Source organism: Leuresthes tenuis, unplaced genomic scaffold (assembly GCF_036924035.1).
Source record: "Leuresthes tenuis unplaced genomic scaffold, fLeuTen1.0.hap1 SCAF_8, whole genome shotgun sequence".
In the NCBI taxonomy this organism is placed as follows: Eukaryota; Metazoa; Chordata; class Actinopteri; order Atheriniformes; family Atherinopsidae; genus Leuresthes; species Leuresthes tenuis.
In genome coordinates, this window is record NW_027325362.1 from 21183827 (window position 1) to 21206208 (window position 22382).

At 41.1% G+C, this 22382-nt stretch overlaps 1 protein-coding gene across 1 annotated transcript; it reads right to left on the reverse strand.

Annotated features, from left to right (window-relative positions):
* Positions 1-270: 270 nt before the first annotated feature.
* On the reverse strand, positions 271-20546 carry ret (ret proto-oncogene receptor tyrosine kinase). The gene is made up of 20 exons (XM_072391376.1): positions 20222-20546; positions 11931-12164; positions 11386-11679; positions 10785-11023; positions 10514-10709; positions 10220-10419; positions 7773-8055; positions 7403-7534; positions 6924-7034; positions 6706-6822; positions 6334-6578; positions 6092-6239; positions 5886-5993; positions 5589-5803; positions 5097-5219; positions 4944-5014; positions 3147-3284; positions 2902-3001; positions 2148-2295; positions 271-1231 (listed from the first exon to the last, which is right to left on the reverse strand). Exons 1-20 carry the CDS (start codon positions 20286-20288, stop codon positions 1074-1076), a joined length of 3327 nt encoding a protein of 1108 aa, XP_072247477.1. The 5' UTR covers positions 20289-20546; the 3' UTR covers positions 271-1073.
* Between the last annotated feature and the right edge of the window lie 1836 nt (positions 20547-22382).

Genomic DNA, 22382 nt, shown 5'->3' on the forward strand with positions numbered 1-22382 from the left:
GTATTTCAGTTTAGCTATTGCTCAATAAAAAAAATGCTAGTGTAATGTGTGATGTACTTTTATTTATCCGAGGTCCGTATTAGCTAATTCTGTGACCTGGTAAGGACCGGATGATTTTCATTATGTCCGGAAAGCACGAGAATGAAAACTTTCTTCTGCCTGTGAGTCATTTGTGTGATTTGTGTGCTGTAATCTGTGTTTTTAAAAGAACAAAAAGTACAGTGGTGGCCACTATGTTGTTTGAAAGGCATGAAGTAAACACACAAACTGCACATTTTCAGTGTTTATTATTAATTGGAACATAATCAAATAAAAACGTAACAGCAATAACACCCATTGGTTTACATAATCATTACAATGAATGGAAATGTGAAACTGTCATCTGACACAGGACATGGTCACAATCTACATTGTCCCTTCTGGTCCTATCAGTGGAGTAGCGCTCACTAGATGATATTTATAAGGTTAAAAAAAAACATAATAAACTGATAAACACGAGCAAAAATAAGACAACAGTTCATGGAACGTGTTTGCATTTCTTTGGCAGCTTTGAATCGTCTCGTGGGAGAAACATAAAAACGGGTCTTTGACATTTTGAGGATCACAGTCCTCCTAAGTAGAAACTTTACATTTTCTGAACCAGTTCAGCGTTTCACTTTTGTCCACTCAATCCCAGCTTTCTACAACCGGTGATGGTAAAGACGTCCCCTTTCATTCCCGGGCTGGAACAACATCTGGCGTGGCTGCACACTGACAGTTGGAGGCTATTGTAGAAGCGGCACAGGCACTTAAAAGACATTGACACTGACATACAATCTGGTACAACAGTCATGCAGTGATACATCTTGGCCAACATGACCTGTGAGGTAATAATTAACATAGTGAAGAGCTGAACGGAACATGGTCATCGTTGATCATGACAGTTTTGCAGCAAAGAGACCCCAGTAAAACTTGAATACCCGTGCAACAGAAATAAAAGGGAACCAACTTTAGCATCAGATTGTTTATGTACAGTCTTACAGAAATATATACATCTACCAATTAGTCATCTTTTCTACAGTGTTACTTTGTCTTTAACTATCAAGCTTGTCCACAGCTTTTGCGGGTGAAGGCAAAGCCATCCAGTTTGCATAAACACTATCATTGGCATATCTTGTAAAGACTGGATTAGTGGCATCATGTCTGTTGAGCGGTACCGGGCTCGTCTCAGGCCAGTTGGGGTATGACATGCCTAAAAACGAGAACAAATCATTTTTCTGCACTCAGTGAAAGGTAAACAGCGTGCCGACAGTAAGGCTCTCAAATCAAATTCTGCAGTGTCTGTCTTTGAAGCAAGCCCCGATTTGACTTTGGGAGGTTCAAAGTTATGGCTCTGCACAACAAGATTAATTATTTACTGGATTTTTCACAATGCATCAAGGCTACGATCTTAATCGTGCACTTAAATTTTAACAAGGGCTGCCCTCCAGTCACTTGAGAAATTCTAATGCAAGTGCCTCTTCCAATATGCTTTTTATTTACCTTTAATGATTTTCACCTGAGAGTTGCATTCAAAAGCCTTACTGTTCCTCTGATCAGCATTGTGTCAGCAAAATAGATTTATCACTAATACACATAAGAAAATCAGGACATTTAAGACAATCTGGACTTCAAACCACAATGAATGACTGAATCAGTGTGGACCTGTTTCAAATGTTACAAACGGTTTCCTCCAGTGCAAACAAATAATGAAACGATGGCAACCGAAATGGAATGGAGTGAGAAAAATGAGCTATTTACAAATTAAATGCAGATGACGTATGAATATGAGTTATGGTGTATAAATAAGAGTGAAGGGAATATATATATATATATAGTCAATATTTACAAATGTAGCATTTTTGGTCAGCATTCATGTACATTAGAAGCAGGTCCAAATAAAACCAGAAAACAAAACAAAAAAAAGTCAAGACACAAGATCTTTTTTTTCACTGAGCCTCTCATTTACGATGAAATGGGAGATATGTCAGCATTAAACAGCAAAAGGCATGCCTAGATCACAGTCACACACACTTGACTACGGAAAAGCCAATCACAGCTTGCCAAAAAAGAGAGCTTGTGTTGTGTGTCCTGTTTCTAAAATCGAGTAAATGCATGGGAGATTCTACCATAGAGCTTGTTTTCAATCCATGTGGAGGGGAGGGTTCGAGGGAGAGGGGCGTTATTACAGTCCACTAGTGGTGTGTCCTCTTCAGAGAGGGCGTCGTCATACAGCAGGGCATCAGCCGGGGTGGACGCCGCCAGGTCAAGGTAATCCTGGCAAGAGCAGATGAGGGTGTGATTAGGCTGATTATGGAGCAAAGGAACGGTGGCACGCTAAGGCTAAGTGTGCTCATGCTAAAGGTCAAGCACATGCACTGACTGTCAGATCCTGCAAACACCAGTCCAAATACTTTTGCTTTATTACAACCTGTGACTTTCCCACTAACTATGTTTGACAACACTGAGAAACGGGCAGCTGTATTCAGAGATGCCTGCATTCCTGTCTCCTTAAATGCTCTATATTTAGCTTCACTTCCAAGAGCAGAAGCCTGATGGTTCTGATCTGTTATTACACGACCCAAGGCCACATTTTAGGATCGCTTCTCCAACTCTAATTATAGTATCTGAAGTGTTTGGGAAGAGGGAAAGCTCACATAGGAGAGCACAGAATGTGTGTGTGGATCTGAAGTAGAAATGATTGAGGGCCAGCTGCAAATCTGAGAGGAGTAACAAGCTAAAAAAAAAAAACTTCTCTGTCAGATCTCAGTGATGTATATCATTGACATTTGGTCAACATTGCTCGAGTACTCTGTGGAAAGAGCCTGATTTAAAGCTGCCCCTCACCTCTTTATGATAATGTATTTTAAAGCTTCACCATACCCGACTCTTCACCATCATCTTTTCCAGTTCTTTGCTGATGTCTGAGAATGTTGGCCTCTTGTCTGGTTCTTGTTTCCAGCATCGTAGCATGAGGTTATACCTAAAGAGGAAAAAGTTTCACTGTTGGTTTCATTTAATCCTCCGCATAGAATAATTTTCTTCATATGGTGCAGAGAAGGTATGACTCTCAATAGAAATGAGGTGATGCCTGAGAGGGCATGATGGAGTAAAAAAGTAGAGCTCACATTTCCTCAGAGCAGTTTTCTGGTCTCTCCATCCTGTAACCCGTCTTGAGGAGGTTAAATAGACGTTCAGGAGCGATACCTGGGTATGGATTTCCTCCCAGTGTCACTATCTCCCACAACAACACACCAAAGGACCAGCTGGAAGAAAGTAACGCTTCAGTAAACTCACATATTTTGGAACTCTGCTTTATTGCCCAGAGCTGCAGGGGAAAATCAAAACATGTCTAGAATATGTCTGATGAACTAGCCAGAAAGGGCTGAGCTAAGCATGATAATGCGAAACAGAGCAGAAGAGCTAACCTAACTCTGTTGGAAAGTACCAAAAACCCCATATCAGCATGTGTGAAGCTCACTGTGTAACGTTTTGTCACTTATCTTGAAACACTGAAATACTTTGTGGTTTCAGAAAGAGGTTGTTGTGGGAACTATTTTGTTAATGTTAAAAGATAGCTTCCCCCTGTGACACATTCTTGTTTTTTGTCCCATTTGATCATGATCACAAAAATAACTTCTTTAACAAATAATGCATGCCAACTGAATAAATACGACTGTGAAATATGGTCCTGAAATGAATTTTAAAAAGAATATTTATATATATATTATATCTTCTGTATTCAGTTGAAAGGATCTTTCTAAGTCAGTCAGAGAAAGCAGAAGCAGTACCAGGGATGATCAGTTCCACTGGTGCTGATGGTTTAGTTAGAATAGTTCACATTACATGGGTGACGTGACTCAAATAGGAATATTTTTAGGGATTTATATGGACACAGAAACCAGTTCCTCAATTCAGATTTTCCTGTTCAACATGTCTCACTTCATTAATTCTCTGATATAATAGCAATGTGACATTATTCCGGTTGTATATGATTCAGTTCTTATACGCATTCTCTAAGAGTTGTTATAGCTATACAACATCTCTGTTGTAAGGTCAAATCTCTGTTGCAGCAATAGCTGCTAAAACAGAACAAGCGAGCCATCTAACTTTTCTTGTCTTTCTCAGTCTTTTGATACATTGCTGTACAAATGTTTGTCATGAAATGTTTGTTAGTTATGAAATTAAGTTCTCTTGGACATATACAACTTCTAAATAAATACTTTAGCTGCATTTCAACCAACGGTATCTATTTCTTTAGCGCCTGGAGAGCTTTGCCTCAGAGCTGGGTTACTGTATTTCCACTAAGGTTAGAAGTATGCGGGCAATCTGACAAATGTACCCTGTTGAAGAAATAAATAAAGTCTGTCCTTGCTGATGTGTCAGAGCTGCAGGATTGAGTACACTACATAGTCACAGAAAAGTGAAAGTAGGAAATACAGTGCAGCTGCAATAAAAAAAAAAGTGTTGGCGGGTACTTTTGTTGGAAGTTTATCTAAAAGTACTGCCATCAGCCATTTTGGGGGAAAAAATATCTCCCCTTGTGCTTTTTTTAGCACTTGGTTTCTGCAATGGAAACCAGAGAAAAGACTTAGTCCTTAGTTCCTGAAAAATATGTAAAAAATATGCACATACTCATTTCTTTAACTATATTAGCTTAATTTATTGGTTTCATTGGCACATTTTTTTAAACTAATTCTGATAAATATGGTATTCAGAAACAAGATAAAATGTGTTCATTTGTGAGCTCAAGAGGTGCTGGTGAGTAAGTTTCTTTGATTCACCTTTGGACAGAGTGAGACTACTTGTTTCTCCATATTTAAAGTCTTTATCTTATAACTGTTGCTAACTTGGTGCAAGAAATTGCATTACTGTATGCTCCAAAATGCTACACTGTTCCCTTCAGATTAGGAACTCATACTCACACGTCACTTTGTGTTGTGTAAATGTGATCGAACAAGGACTCTATTGCCATCCACTTTACAGGTATACGGCCCTGGTGAAGAAGAAAAGACCTTGTTAGGTTTTTAATGTCACAGGCTGTTTATAATCCAGCAAAATTGTACTTTTCTCTTTACCTTGCTCCTCTTAACATATGAGTCCTCCTCATAAACATCTCTTGAAAGGCCAAAGTCAGAGATCTTCATTTTCCGTCCTTCAGCTACGAGGACATTCCGTGCAGCAAGGTCCCTGTGTACAAGCTGTTGGACCAACAGGCTCATTTAAACTCCCTCGGAATTCTCACACAACAAAACAATTTAAACTTTTTTCTGTAGAGCCTCCAGTTCAGCTTAAATTGAAGCTATTTTCACCAAAACATCTCTCTCATAACTCCTTATAAATGTACAAATTTCAACAAAAGCATCCAATACCTTCAGCACTTTAATTTCAGAGAATTTTTCAGCTTCACTCATTAGGTAATTACATTTATGTTGACACTTCTGCCCTTTTTAATAGCCATTTGTGTTTAACTCTGCTAACCGTTTCAGATATTTCAACTGCAAAGTCTAAGCAGCAAACACGCATTAACATTCACCATAAAATTTCTTCATGAGTAGTTTGATAAATACCTTCATTTCTGCCAGATATTGCATGCCTCTGGATATCTGCCACGCAAAGGAGATCAGGTCTCCCATGGTCAATGCCCTGTCATCTGGGTTCTCTAGGTAGCTGGAGTTTCGGTTTGCATCCCTGCCCATGTAGCTCGGGCCAACTTTCCGGCTCTCTCGCAGGAAATTACGGAGTGACCCATACTTGGCGTACTCAACGATGAGATACAATGGACCTATTGAGAGAAATGCAGCACTGAGGCTAAGTGGGAAACACACATGCTGTAACAGAGATTGCCAGGAGGACTGAGGTCTTACCATCCTGGCTGCATGCTCCATACATCTTTATGACATGTGGGTGATTGACTTGCTTCAGCAGAGTAAATTCTGAGAGAAGGTCGCGCAGCTCACTGTGTGAAGCGTTTTCTGTTACAGAGGAAAGCAGTGGATTGTAATGACGAAGGAACACCTCATATATCAAAGGCACTTCCAGGCTTGTCTGGCCTTTGCGAGGATAGTTTTACCTTTAAGCATTTTCACAGCCACAGTGGTGTAACCAGCTTTTCCTTTCAGCCTGAATGCCGTTGCCTTGACAACCTTCCCAAACTCTCCTTCTCCTAAAGTCTTGCCAAGTACAAGGTTTTTACGAGGAAACTCCCACTTTGGATCCTCCTGTTGAAACAAGATAATGACATTTGACCTCTAAAAGGATCCAACATACAGTACAAAGAGGATAAAAGCATGTGACAGACTGAGTGAATCTTACAGGTATTTTAAAGGTGTCTGTCTCAATGGATTCCTGGGAGCCCCGGCGTAAATTATTAGCTGGAAAGCTAATGGGATAGGCCTGTGCTGGTCGGCGGAAAGTCATCTCAGCTGACGCTATTGGCGGCTTGGGTGAGTTCTTGTGGTACCGGTGGATGAAGTATGAGGACAGGAGGATGGACACAATGAAGGAGAGGAGCAGAGCTGTGGCGATGATGGTCTTACACATGTCATCACATATCACCTCTGGAGAAGAGAACGTTGAACTGTGACTGCTATTTCAAGCACTTCTGTTTCATTATTAAGACAGAATGACATAGAACTTTGCAGAGATGGTATGTCACACAGTGTTTTAAGATTTATGACAACTCACCTTCAATATCTAGCTTCTCGCAGACGCATTTATCAGTGAAGCAGTAACAGGTTCCATGGCAGGCCTTAATGCCGAACCCACTCAGGCCTCTTTCATATCCTCCAGTTACAGGTTCCTCTGCAGAAACAGATGAAACGTGAACATAGTCTCCATAATGCTTGATTGTCTTATATTTCATGTGTAAGTGTTTAAAAAAAAGCAAAGCATCTGCTTCTTACTTGTGCAGTCTTGGGGACATATTGACTTATCTTTACTTTCCACTGCATCACAAAAGCTATCTGGACATGTTTGCAAGTCAGGGGAGCATGTGGAGTAACTTTCAGATATTCCTGGAATTTGAACACAAATGAGGGGGAAAAAAACTTCACTCAAAAAAACAAGAGAAACCAAAAGTATTTCACAGTTGAAAACACATTTCAAATTTTTGCCTTGAAACTTTCCAGTTTTAATTAAAAAACATTCCAATATTTTTTGGCAATGGCACGATGTTTTTAGGATTTGTTCCCGATCAAATTAAAATCACATTTTTACCCTCTTGCAGCTGAAAAGGACACACATGCAGGATATGGGCCAGGATATGAGATAAACATGTTCTCATTTGGTTCTGGTGGATTATTCCAAGGCCAAGGTGATGTGAAAATGTTACATGATTATGAAGCTTTGACTTGTTTTAAAGTTTTTATTGATTAAATTGTACCTTTGCCAGTGCCTTGTCTCCACTGGCATCTCCCTGTTGTCGCTCCCAGGCCTACCGCAGACTCACACTCTCCTCGTTGTCTGTTTTCTGCACAGGACAGGAACTGCTGGCTGTCCTGGCTGGCTTTGAGTGCTACATATAACAGAGCCAAAGGCATATGTAATTAAATTTCTAAACGGCATTTGGGAGAGGGGAAGAAAAGTGTCTGCACATGTGCTTAGTGGGAATTAGTTATGAAGGAAAACTCAAGTCATTTGCTTAAGAGCAGCACATGGTAACTAAACTAATTTATGTTTATTAATGTAGAAAAGCACAGTTTAAATTATCATGGAAAGAACTAAATCATCTTTCTTTTAAAATATGGTTTTACCTTCGCCATCTAGTACAATGTGGATCAGAGTGCTGGCCTCCAGTTGTGTGTATCCCTCCTGAGCTACAACAAGGTACTGCAGGTCCTGGCACTCAGGTTTGCGCAATGCCTCATAGTCATTCACATACAGCAGTCCCCAGATCCCATCTTCGGCCTGAGTGATGCTTATGGCAGCATAGCAGGACATCAAGTCAGCAGAAATGTTTTTATCTGGCACCTCAAGCTGGTACGTGACACTGAAGCCATCAAACAGCAGGCAGTTTTCCACACAGATTCTGCCAACCTGATGAGAAATGGACCAAGACGTAGACAGTTAGTTAGTTAAAGCAACATCAGAGATGTTTGTGAACCTTAAAACTATGTTTTCAACTAATTCTTAAGCACATTGACTTTTGTCATGCACAGTCACAGGCCCGAAACAGACCAAGAGCACCCAGACCGCAATTCACGATTTTGGCTTCTAGCCCCACACCCTGCTGTTTTGCTTTATGTCACTTGACATTTTTGTGGTCTTTTGATGGCATCTTTGTGACCATGACAACATGGCAAAAAAATTTATGGGTATGGCTGTGGATCTGCAGGGCTCACACAGAGATTTGTTTTTATGACAGAGGTGTTATATCCCACAACTTTAGGGCGCCCAAAGAGCAAAATTTCTAGTATTACCTTTGGTAATTGGGGTAGGCTGTCATAATGCAATTATCCTTGTGGACTGTTTAATTTTAAAAAAGGAGAAATTGGCAAAAACCACAAATAGAAAAGATGCACAAGTGGAAAGCACAGACAGCTGCTGAACTGGACAATTTTCATTATTAAACATTTAGTTTTGCTCCACCACGAAGCAAAGCTAAGACTTTATACACATTGACTTCAGTCGTTTCCAAAGAAGAGCAAAGCTAGAGCACCAGCAGTAGCACCAACATAACCAAGAGCAGCCTATACCTCATTCTAAGACTCCCCCCAAGTGGCAGCAAAACACAATAACATGTAAATGTGGGAGAAATGACGGATACCTCTGCGAAGGTATAAATGGGACCTAATACCACGCAAAAGGGAGTTATCACGTCCCTTAGAAAACGCAGCTTTTCATTTGCTGAAGTACTCACAGTTCCGATTTTTCTTTCTAATTAGCTACATCCTCATGAAATGTTTGCATAAAGCCTGCAATGTGGCACGCCCGAAAAACAAAAAAAATTAGAAGATGCCGAGCACTCTGCTATAAGTTGACTAGGGAAGAGACTGGGCATTTTGAAAGGCAGGTCTTAAAGTGACAGCAGCTGAAATAGCACGTTATTGATAGAAGATGAAAACAGGTGCTGCAGCAGTGTACTGTATGAGAAAAATAACTAAAATTGTGTAACGTTTGTGTAACGTTTGTACAATTTTGAATTATTAACCCCAAAAGGAGAATAATGGCTCTTTGATAATGACGATATAATCAATGGATTCAAATAAAAAATGTAGAACATTTAGGATGTGTCTTTATACTTAATTTGGGGCACAAATTTAATCCAGAATTAAAGCATTGAATTGAAGCAATTCAATTCAAAGTAACCTCAAGTAACTTTACTCCTTGCAAATCATACACAAAATTGTCATCAGGCTTATCTTGTAGGTTTATATTATACACCACACTCAGTGTGAATTGATGTTTATACATGCATACGAGCCTTACATTTTCAAGTATAAAATGTTTTATAGTCTCAGTTTAAAATGAAAAAGCTTATATGAGGCCAGTGTTGCCTTAGAATACCTCAGCGAAACTCAACATTGCTTTAACTGTAGAATATGCAATACTATAAGATTTTGCCCCCTGTTCCTGTCACTGGCAAACAACTGACTTTTCTGAGGGGAAAATATAAATTTTTTATATAAAAAGAATAACAAAACATTGCCAATAGGAATTCTCTTGGATACATGCCCTGAACTTTCTACTCTGAATGGACTTAATGGGAAAAGATTGCATGCCGTGGATTTGGCATGTCATGCGTCTTTGTGGCTAAAAGTTTTCTTTTAACAAATAACTTCAGTATTTGCAGTAGGATGAAATGTGCACGTGTTTTGATCCCATCTTGTTCCATTTTAACTGGAATTGCATTAGAAACCGCCTGTCCCGCCTTACTATCAAATATGACTTTAAAAAATGTACAGCTATCATTTAAGACAGTGTTTCTCATTTCCGGTCCTCATGACCCACCGTCCTGCATGTTTTCCATGTTTCCCTCCTCCACCACACCTGATTCAAATGATCAGCTCGTCATCAAGCTCTGCAGTGGCCTGATAAGGAGCCATTCATTTGGATCAGGTGTGGTGGAGGAGGGAAACATAAAAAACATGCAGGGCAGTGGGTCCCGAGGACCGGAATTGAGAAACACTGGTTTAAGACAACAGCGGGCTAAACGGAAAGTTAAAGGTCAGTGTGGTATAAGTATTCACGAGTACTGTACCTGTGCATAAACAGAAGCTCTGCGTGACACTGTGAACATGTGTGTGATGTTGGTGAAGAGGATGTTGACCGGTAAGATGGTGACATTGAAGTGCAACAACACTGTTCCCTCTAGACCAGGATAAGTGGTGTCGTTGACCAGATAGTCCAGATACACGCTTCGATTCTCTGTCACGTACAGGTTCCTCTTTAGTACGAGCTCTGAAACAAAGGAAAGATTGGTAAAAACAACGTCTCACCATTAACTAATTTGTTCAGGAAAAAAATCATTTTCTGTGGCCTCTGGACCACTTACGGTAGTCATGGACAGACTCTCGAATGCCTCCATGAGCAACTCTCCTTTCATTAAAGGTGTCTTTTATGTCAAATGTTTCCTTTATCCAGGTGTCACTGTTGAGCAAAGTCTCCACATATCTATTTTGCATCTGGTCTTTAGGAAAGATGGTGGTTAGATCCCTGTCAAAGACAAACAAGGTGCCAAAAGTTCCACCCTGAAAACAAAAAATCAAAGTGAGACATTTGAGTCGTAATGTAAAGATAAGTTTCACCGGTATCGGTCTTCCCACCTTTGTCCGATTGAAGCTGATGACAACATCTGCAGTGTCAGTTCCGTTCACATACGGTGCATTATCATCCTCATCGTCTACAAAAACATCCAGCGAAGTTTCCACTTTCGTGATGCGGGTTTCTGTTCGGACTGTGCAAACCAACAAGAGTCGGTAGCATTCACTTTCCTCCCGGTCTAACGGAGCGGTCACCACCAGCTCTGTGGTGTTTTCATTTACAGCAAAAGGTGCTGGGGTATCTGCAGGCAACAGCAGCAACAAAAAGTCAGGTGTGTACGTATACTGTACGAATGCTTTAATATGCTTAGTCACAGACTGTATGGGTCGGATTCTGAGCAAGACAAAGTATGAATTTTTCTTCTGAACAATTTGAAATACTTGAATAATGCCAAATACTTATCTAAAATGCTAAACTACAAACAGTGCAAACAGTTGCACCAGCAGAGAGGAAAACAGTAAAATGTTACACAGCATTTCATGTAAAGTTTACTGGTGGTCATGTCCTGAAATGAGCAATAGCGGATTTCATTGCATCAAAATTTAACATTGTATTTAAGGAATACTTATGTATTCTTTCAGTATAAAAACATCTGTGTCTCACCTGATTCCACATTGTACGAGATGGTGTAGTTGGGGCAGACGTTGAGCCTTGTGAGACGCCGGAGTTGCCGGAGGGCTCCAGGGAACCTGTTTTCTGTGATGTGGGGGTTGGAGGTATCTCTGTGCGGGAAGCAAAGTTCCTTCATATCTGTCTCAGCACACCGCGGCACAGTGCCGTTGACAAAGTCCAGAGTGATGTGAGCGGGTCTTTCGATGATGCACTGGGACCTCTTGGTGAAGTTATTCAAAACCATGGCCTGTAGGAACAACTTCTTCACAGGCCATGAATTTTGATCTGATGAGACATGTGGCCATAACAAAAACAAGAGGCATTTTTAATCTCAGACAGTGCTCTTTTTTGATGACTTAGCTCCTCTGTGAGCATTTTCAATTACATTATCATGGTGATGGAAGAGATCTGAACACAAAGCCGAAGCATTATTAGTATGCAAAGAGCGTGAATGCCAAGAATTTACTCTCATACGCATATACCTGGCAAAGAAATGAGGCCATGAATTAGTTTCAAAAGACTTGTTTACAACTCACACAGTGAGGTGAAGTCTGTCTCCTCCAGAGTTTTGTTCAAGAATAATACCCCAGTGCTGACGTCCATGTGGAACCAGGAGCTGTAGACTTGACGTCTCCTGCATAGGTAGAAATGCGGCCGCTCAGAGTCGCTGTCCAGCATGGCGTGGACCTGGACGATGGGTGTCCCTGCTGGCTGGCCAATGTACACCGTCTCAATGTACTCTTTCTGAGGGAAGTACAGCCCTGTTACTCCTGCAGAGAGAGGACATGAAATAACCACAAGTCTAAGAACAGCTAATAAGGTAAAATATATAAGAACCTGCTTGATTCACTTTAAGGAACACATTGTTGACAAGGCCTGACACTGCTGCTCAGAACCTGTCTTATGACAGAGAGGGACAACTGCTGGCATCAGAAATCTCTGTCTGGGTGTTCAACCATCGGACAATGCTATCCGACCACTGAAAGAAAATTAATACATACATGAAATATGATTGGCCCCTTTTTTCCCCCTGCCCTGATACATGTTTCATTTCCCCCTGAGCGGAAATTAAAAGGAAGGTTCAAATGACACTTAATGCAGCTTTTATAATGAATTTCTCATGTGGTCAATAACATGTGGTTTCCGATTCTCCTTGCGTTCACCTTGAGAAGTTTAATTACAAGGGATAACATGATAGGGCTGTTGAATGAATCATTACCTGCCAGAGGGGGTGTGGGACCCATGTGTGTGTGTGTGTGTGTGGTGGGGTAATCCATAAAGCACTATAGCAGGCTGTGTGTTTTACTGGAAAATGGAGATGTGTTCCTCCTGTAATTATATCCTTGTTATGTTCCTCTTTGACGATGGTAGGCAACCATTTAGGGAACGCACTAATGTCATTAGCAGACAGCAAAACTAGATTTTCTATTTCTGTTGGTGTAGTTGAGGCCTCGGCTCTGGTTTCAGGCATTGATTTAATTTTACGGGGCTGAGATGACAGGAGGCCGAACTGATGGATAAAATGTGGCCGTCCTTCCTGAAGGATGGAGATACACTCAATGAGGCTGCAGACCTTTTTATTAAAAGTGTTTCTGGGACGAAAACAAACAACGGAGCCGCTTGTTTGTCGGCCCTGCGGGGGAAAAAAACACTGCATGCTCATGTTTACAAGATGTACTGGCTGCAGCACACGCTTGTTTACAGATAGGCAAGGTTTCTTTGTGTCTTTATTTGTGAGAAATGTTCATATATATATGAAAATCCCTATGAAAAATGTGGAGAGATGTATTTCATCAAAGGTCAGTATAACTGTCTGTTATGTCTTATTTGCATGGCCAGGACATAATACAACGTCTACATGGGATGCTATCAGAGTGCAAGTTTTTTGTTTCTGCACTATAAATGTCCATTAGAGGGAGCTGTTATCATACTTACAGGCTCAAAACGATCTCAATCATGACCATAATACATTATAAGTAAAGCTAAGACTAATGCCTGTACTGGTTTTGTTAGATACTCTGAGACCATTTCAATCATTTTCTCTTCAACTCTCTTTTAAATAAATGAATCAAATGTATTAAATCAATTGAAATTTAACACATCACAAAGTCATGAATCAAATGCAGCAGATGACAGCAGCTCCACAAATAAAACTGGAGGATCCAACATGCTAACCGGTGGAAGCTGGACTCATTTGTGAAGACACGCACACAAGGCAAGCCTTGGCTGTAAGCCACCGTGGCTGGACCCCCTGCAACACAATTTGTTTATATAATTCAAAATTCAATTTCTTTCCAGGACAGAAGCCAACAGAAAGCAAGCAGTTTATATCAAAACTAATTAATTGGATGGATCGAGCAGGCCTCCCTTTGCAAATGGCATCTTTGGTCTGTGAAGCCATGATGATGATTTTCCAAAGCATGAGTCATTACTTTCCCTTAATGGTGCGCAAGAATGACATAAACACAGACAGTGATGACATTTCACCTGCTATGTGTGGATAATGACTTGAAAAAAAAAATTGAATCTGCAGCAGAGGTTTTGCTCCAGCATCAAATTTGGTGACAGATCAGAATGGCTTCTCAGATTTGGACACAGAGCTGTTTTGATTCAGCTCCAGCCTGTCTTGAATCAAAGCGTGCAAACATTACTGTCATAAAAAGCTGTTTTACAGCTTTTAATCACCAATAAAACTGATGCTGGGCTTCTACATACGGCATCATTTCTTCAAAAGCGAGATTAAGTGATTTTGCAAACAAAGCTGGTGTTTGAACAGGAGGACTCTTGTAGCAATCTATGTTTACAATAGATATCATGTACTGCCGAGTGGATAGGGAGATTGAACTCATGTGACACAGCAAAACATTAAAAACAAAACCGTGGAAAACCCGGTCACACACCCATACACACATGCTCATCGTTATTGATTGCAGTCATTGCTGTATGCCTTGGTTTTTCTCAAACGTCTGTGTGTTTGTGAATGTCTGCGTATATGTCTATTTCGTCTCCTTTCTTCCCATAACAAAAAGGACAAAAGCTCATCACATAATCAGCCTCTCACAGAACCAATGGGGTGTCTCAGAGAAGTCAGAGCTGATAGGGTGGGACGCCCTCTCCATCGTCCCAGACAAAGACAGGAACTCAATTACCTCAATGCGTGCCTCTGCTGATAGATTTACCAGCTATGAGCTCATGGGCTGGAGTAACCCACAGGGTTGCTAATCTACCTCTGTGTATCTACCTCTGAGTCTCAGTGACACAATACATGAGTCAGACATCCTTAGCGAGCATCCTTGTCAAAAACATGGCAGATCAGAAAAAAATGACCCTTCTCCGGCTGCTGTTTGGTTCATTCCCTCCATAATCTTGTTCGCAGACTGGAGCCCAAGGTCAATGTGCGCTGCATCTGTCCCTGCTAACAGGCCATTGTAAAAGGCAACGTATCTGGCAGCAGACCAATCAATAGCTATACTAATCAACAGTGATGCTGATTGTTTTCCACTGATGAGACAGAAACGGGGGAAAAGCTGATGGCTGCATGTGTCTGATCATCATGCAGAATAATATGGTCCACTTGCACCTGCACGGTCAGAGAAATATTCTCTCTGTATGGGTTTGATTTCACAGCCAGCTCCACAATTTAGCCCATCGATATCCTCGTTCCAAATAATTTGTCCTTTATTACAAAGTAGCTGTTGCCAGTTACGCTAAGGAGCAGTCTCATCATGGTGATAAATACGCAATAAATATTATAATCACTCTGAAAACTATCACAATTACTCTACTTCCAAAGATGTAACAGTTATGGGAATGGTTCTCTTCAGAGATTCAATTACCTAAAAAGCTGCACATTCAACTATAATTCCACTTCTGAAAGCTGTTATTGATCAGAATGTTTTGAAATCACTCCCTCTCTGTTTCCTGTGTCATTACGCACAATTGCCTCATCATATCACACGGGATTCAAAATCTGGATTCAGTATTGTCATGGCCGGGTTGCTTTAAATCTCAAAACAATAAAAAAGTAATTTCCAGTCATGATGACACGATCATCAAACTTTTCATCAGCATAATAAGATATTTGATCTGAGTTTGGAGGAGGCAGTCAGGCTCCAGGTAGATTACTCAGTTTACCATGATGCATACCATAACATAATGATCAATTACCTTGTAATGTAATCCAATTAGCCCTCGGAGAATACAAGAGCTGAGATCCAATGATCCATGTTCATCAGTCATCAAGAAATCTAATAGAACGTCTCCCTAAGGGTTAGCTGCAAGAGCAAATTCAGTTTAGGGGTTCCTCTGAGGATGACTGTGGCATCAAAAAATTTAACATGTGGTACGTTATGGAGCTCCAGAGTTTGATGCAGCAGCCATTAGACTGCTATGATAAAACTATCTGTCCTCCTCACAGTGCAGTAAAACTCCCATCGGATTCGCTGACACTCACACACTCAAACAGAAGGTTAGTGCTGTAGGGTTAACACAGGTTTCAGTAAATATTGTAAATTACACTGTGACAAACAAAACCTTTGTCGCCACATTTTGATTTTTTTTTTGTGTGAACTGTATCCACATAACAAGTCTGTGCCATCGCAACCAAAAAGTCTATGGTCTGTTAGACTCTTTTCACATGTAGCATCTGTATTGCCGCTAAATTGGACGTAATGGCAGTGCTAAAACCGGGATGTTTCACAGATTTGAAGTAAAGCAATTATCCCTAATCATTTCATGCTGAAGGCACTAATCATAAGACATTAGCGGTGGTATATTAGACAAATTAATATCTTAACCTGATTAACGTGCTCAATGAAAGTCGAAGGATGGTTGAGTTATTAGGATTCACTGCTGTCTCAGAGCTACCTTGCTAGCACTGCTAAATGCAGCTATGTAATTTACATATTTTGCATTTTAATCATGTCTCAGAGGCCGGTTGAGTTAGTGTGATACAAACTGAGTTAAACAGAAGTTGTATTTAATATGGGACCATTCCAGTGCAACAGTTATTTTGCATCATGAGCTCTATACCATATTTGCTCTGACTTACTTGAACTTATAATACATAAAGAAAATATAGAAAAAAAAGGCAAAGCTGAGGAGAGTAGTCACTGTTAGACTCTGATAGCTTTTTGCCTTGTGTCAAATGAGGTTTCACAGTGAATGGCTGATCACAGGTTGAAACAAAAGGAGGGACATTAGAGTGCTGATCCTTCAGCAGAATTGAAAGTGACAGCTTTAGAGATGTTTGCACTGGGACGTGATGGCGCAGTGGTTATGACTGTGCTTATCTAATTCAGTAAATCAAAGGACTGAACAGAGGGGGTACCAGGGTAGGGCTGGCAAATGATGTGCACGTATCAACAGAAACAAAAAGCAAAGAAGTTTTTGTGAAATGAGGTTTTAATTTTAAGAAAAATATGGTTTGATTCGTTTAATGAAATTGCAGCATATGAGATTTTCATCAAACTACTTCCATGTATTTAAATTTTTGCAGTGTCATGCTGACCACATGGATTCAAATGAGATGAGCTTGTTCTTTGTTTCTTTCATCATTGCAAGTGATGGGTCAAACACAGCGTGCCCAGCGAGGCAACTGGATAACAACTTGTCAAAACCCATGTGAAACCAGGAGACTAAATGCCTCCGGGGCGAAGTTTCAATCAATGTCTTCTTGTCCTTTCACCACAGCAAATTAGATTCTACCCATGCATGAGAGGGAAGTGTGACCCTGAACTGACTAGAGGATCAGACACAGAGCTTTGACAGGTAGGAACAGCATCCATGCAACAGCAGCAGAAGCAAAACTCCAGAGTTGGAAGGGGTGAGACTCTCAGCAAAGGACACAGTTATGAACTGGGTGGTGCCTTGATCCAGAAGATTTACTTCTGACTGAATGTCACAAATGAAACGAGCAAACGTTGCCAAAGGCAGGAGCTTCAACAGTAAAGTCAAAGAACTGAAAAGTGTTGCTTTTGTGCTGATGTACATCAGAGCATGTGTAACAAACAGCCTGTTTATAGCTGTTCATTAACGTTTATTTCTTACAAAAATTGTATGAAAAAACTTTAAAGGACTAAACTTAACACTTAATTGCACTGCGTGAAAATGATTGCTGTATTCAGATTTCTTTTTGCTAGCAGCAGCTTTGACAATCACAGAAAAATGACATTGTACAAAGCCAAGCCCTGCTGTTAACACAATTTAACATAAAAGAACAACTTGTATCATGATATTTTCCAATTACACTAAAGGAGACATACTGACAGCAGGGCTGTAAAATTGAAAAAGATTGATACCGCATCCATAGGCAACATAATAAAGAAGCTTTACTGAATTATATAATGTGATAAGGAGCTAAATCAAATAGCAGCAAGTATCAAATGAGATTTATTGGCCTGGTCCTTCTCAAAAGCAAAGGATGCTGATGAAAAAGATTGTTCTGAAGTGAGGAGGAGGAGCAGCTGAAGAGGCTGCAGGCCTTCTCTGGGGCGGAGGAGGTCACCGCTGAGGGTTACCACTTGGTTCACAGGTCAGAGGGCAACACAGGGTCAAAGATACAGTAACAAGGTCACGGAGGAAGATAAACCGATCAATGCTTTTTATGTGGACACATCTGTGGCTCCTCTTGTGGAAGTGATGGATTACATAGCAGTGCCCGTTAATAGATTTGGTTCATTTCAGTACGGCCCTCTATCAGATTTGGTCACAAAATGTAACAGTGAGTGTGTACTCAAACATTTTGTGTATCTTGACAAACAGGCCTTCTTCAGCGATTGAGACTGCTCAAGAACACAGACCCGCACTCATGGGATTAAATCCAAGGACTGTTCCAGTCAACTCTTTTGATACTCAGTTAAGGGCAAAGGACAAAAATGCAAATCTTAGCCTAATTAATGCATTCAAAATGTTTACATCCAAACATTCAGCTCTAAAGTCTCCCCATGCAGAAGTACACGGCCACTCGAGCTTCTCATTTACTCTTGTATATGTCTGGAACTGCTTTACTTCTACAGCACAGAGTTATGGCCACATTTAAAAAGGCTGATTTCTCTAATAGAGGGCACTGATTGCCCATTTCCTTTGTTTGATGACCTCAGGAAGAAACACTAAACTAATCGGTAACCTTGAAAACGCATACCACTGCAAGGGAAAAATCACTTGCATCCCAAAGGAAGATTCAAATGAGATGCAACGTTGCACAAATAGTGCAACCCCAACACGATCCAGCTTCGAATGAGCACCGACTCGAACCTTGAAGGGGAGTTTTAATGCAGAAAAATGGCTGTTTTGCTCGTAACATAAGCAGCCGGAACACCCATGAGTGAGACACAATCAACCTACTCAGTGAAATCAATCTGATGTGTCGTGTTGAGGAAAGTTTACGCCCGCCCTGCAGTCGGAGAGCCGCGGGCTCTTGTATAACAGGCGATATTTTCCTAAAGAAAACAAACAGCCGGTGTTTGCCCAGAGATAGGAGCAGCTGCTGCACACCTGCCTGCAGCTCGCCTCTCTGAATGAGCGAAGGTCCTTTTGTTGCAGCGCGCGGGCAGGTGATGGGCACCACACTTAGGTTGGGGTGTAGGTTTCAGCACCCATTTAATTAAAAGTACGGCCTTGGTGCGGGAGAATGACAGTGCTCTCCACTGTATGTTTAGGAGGAAAGCTCGCTTGAGTGGCGACACGGGAAAAGCAAAGTGGAGGTGAGCTGCGGGCGCGTGTGAGGCTTTGTGCGCGTGTGCGAGTTTACATCACTCAGCCTCAGTGCACTAACAAAAAAAAAAAAACTAAAGCGTCTATCACAGTAAAACATTACGAGATGTCTTGAAAATGTCATAAATTATTTTAGCAAACTGCACAAAACTGCTCCCATGGGCGATTACGCAGGCCTCTCCTCTATCTGTCACCGCCACTTTTGCAGACATAAAATAGCAGTAACTCATTCACAAAGCACCTCGTTATTCCCACATTTTAATACCACTTAACACCGCGGCGATAATCTCAGTTTCACCCACTCTGCGCGCATGATAAAAGTCTCGACTGTAACCTCTGTGAAAAAGCAGCTCTAAGTTTAAAAAACAAACTGAGGAATTCCACACAACGGCCCATCTAATCCGCCCAAGCGTCACATCCAACATGCTTTCTGGACACTGAGATTTGCACAGTCGTGAGCTATGAGAGACACTTTAAATATAGACTGCATGCGAGGACGGTGTTGGTACAGTTGGGCTGTGGGATTGTGAATGGGATTATGATATTATGATATGTGGCTGTGCTCGTTCGACCAGGGTCATACCAGGCATAACAACCAGTGGCACAATGCAACTATCACGTTCTGCTGGGTGAAACAGAGCTGGCTTTGTGCTCGTGCCATTTCAGGCACTTCTCGGAAAAGGAACCTTAAAAATCCATCAGCTTCCAAAATGCTTTTAGGTAAGCAATCCAGCTTTTACACACGAGCAGGTTGCAGACTCCAGTCCACTGGCTCTGTGGTCAGTTTGAGGAGATTTTTCACAAATTTCAGGATAAAAACTAAAACTCCAAAAGCAAACACAATAAGTTTCTCCTGTTTTCATATATAAAATATATAAAAGGTGATAAAGATGCTTTTAACGAGACTGAGGCAGCAGTCTACAGGGTTTTCTTTTGGATTGAGTTATTTCTTGAATTAGTTTGTGTACAGACATATTTCTTATTTTCAATGAAGCAACAATACATTTGAAAACGTACTTTTGTGCAAATGCAGAATCCTCCCCCCACACACCTTATCATTTTCTGTGTACCCTTTTCCTATGACTTTAATGGTAAAATTGATGATTAACCTTACCTCCAAACAGCAGCAGCAGCTGCAGCGAAGCGATGTCCCCCCGAGAGAAACCACAACTTGACCCCATATTCGCGAACCATAGGGGAAAGTTTCTCAATTAAAGCACGATTTAAGAAAAAAAAGAAGGAAAGAAAGAAAGAAAGAAAAAAGTTCCTCTGATCGACAGTTCGAAAAATCAAACCGATAAAAACACACGACGAGCGTTTAAACCAGTGTACGTCCTGCCTCCGGCGCTCCGGGGATGCCAGATGAAGTCCTCAGTGTCCCATAGACGGGCTGCTGTGTGCGGCTCCTGTGGCTGCTGCTGGGCTGCGAGGCTGGTCAGGGTGGGGGCGGGAGGGGGTTGTGGGGGGTGGGGGTGGAGGAGGTTCACCGCTTCACTGCTTACTGCCCCGCTGCTTCCGCAGCAGCAGGCAGCGCAGCATCTACAGGAAATTTAAGAGCATAATTTATCAGCAGGTCAGTGTTCTCATTAACGCTCCGCAGGGGAGGGAAATATTAATAATTGTCTTTAGTTTAGTGTGATGGTTCGTTTTTAAAGGTGCAGTTTCAGTTTCTCTTTTAATGCACTTGATTGAGAAATAAAACTGATTTTACACCTACAAGTGGCAGTTCTGGTTGTTATCTATTATCGTTTTGCTGCACTGCTGAACACCAGATGGGGTTAGGGTAACCAAAACTCTGTAGGACCTTTGCCCTCTCAGATGTGATTGTGTGTCCTAGGTTGAGGACTGCGCTAAGAGTTTGGTTCCCCTGTGTGTGCCTGGATAATGTTGAGTGATGCATTGCTGCAGCCCTGGGCCAGGACACCAGTCACTCGCACAGCAGTGGCTTTCCAATCCATGTCTCCGCATGGAGAAAAAAAAAAAAGACTGAGGCTCACTGGGCTGCAGAGGAGATTACAGAGCTTCTCAAAGCTTCTCAACAGCTGGAAAATAACATGTTGCCACCTCTGTACTTTAGTGGCTCTCCATTTATTTGGTGTGATCAATATGGACAAAATTTAAGCTTTCCCTTAAACAATTCTGAGAAAATACCCAATTATATCATGTTTTTTTTTAAATGTGAGATTGACATTGATATGTTTCAAATGTATGATCGTTTGAAAAAATTAATGATAAGTTCCCAACATTCTGAATAAATGTGCTGCTTCTTGCTGTATCATGGGAGAGTGTGAGCATTGTTCCATGACATTTGAAGCCGAGCGAACATTGCACGTGGGATAGAGTTTCCATATGACAGATCATATGTATCCTAAGACTCACAGAGAATCGATAAAGACTAGGAGGCGAGGTGGTGTGAACATGTTTCTGCAGCCACAGTAGATTAATATGGACTATTTCTTCCGGATGATGCAAGTTTAGAGCACTGTTGTAAGGATTCGGCAGAATCTCATCCTGAAATACGAGAAGAGTACTTGTCACCTCCACAGTCTTGACATTCTTAATTTGAGCATTTTCTTTATTAAGGGGTTGCTTGTGTTGGACTTACTTGTGATTAAGCCCAGTAGTGGTTAAAGTAAGTCTCCCCTAAATGCGTCAGCTCAGTGCTTATGATAATACAAAGAGTTATCATCGTATGCAGATACACAAACTATATCTTTAGACCACTGTGGTGCGTCTGTATTGATTTAATTTCCCTCTCATGAAGTATCAGTTATGCATTTCCATTACTGGCACAGTCGTTTGGAAAAGCAATTACTGATCTGAGTCTTGTTCAAGGGGGCAGAGTGCACCAACTGGGATTCAAACAACAACTTCTGCTCAAGAGACAAAACCACTACACCATATTATGCAATGGCATTACAGCTTCTGAGGAGTGCGTAATAAGATTTCTCTCTGGAAGAAGAGCTTGATGCTGTTGCATTTCATTAACTGGATGGTCATTTCATGATGTGCACACCGCCTGACCTGATGCTGAGGGGCACTGATCTAAGAATCTTAAATATTGCAATAGGATACATTGCAACAGTATGTGTAAATCACACAGGGCATATTATCATCTCAGACAGGAAATAAACTCTAAGCCAGTAATGCAAGGAGCCGTAAGTGATAAATGTGTACAATGCAAAACATCTTTAGGGCTCAGGCTCTTTGATGGGGCTCGTCTGATTTATTGGATTTGTGTAATTTCCCTGATTTTCTAATACAATGAGCGCAAG

Coding starts and splice junctions, on each gene's coding strand:
- ret (XM_072391376.1), bottom strand. CDS start 20,288: ATGGGGTCAAGTTGTGGTTTCTCTCGGGGGGACATCGCTTCGCTGCAG. Junction 5,220..5,588: donor AATATCTGGCAGAAATGAAG/GTATTTATCAAA, acceptor TTGGTCCAACAG/CTTGTACACAGGGACCTTGC. Junction 2,296..2,901: donor AGATGATGGTGAAGAGTCGG/GTATGGTGAAGC, acceptor TGCTCTTGCCAG/GATTACCTTGACCTGGCGGC.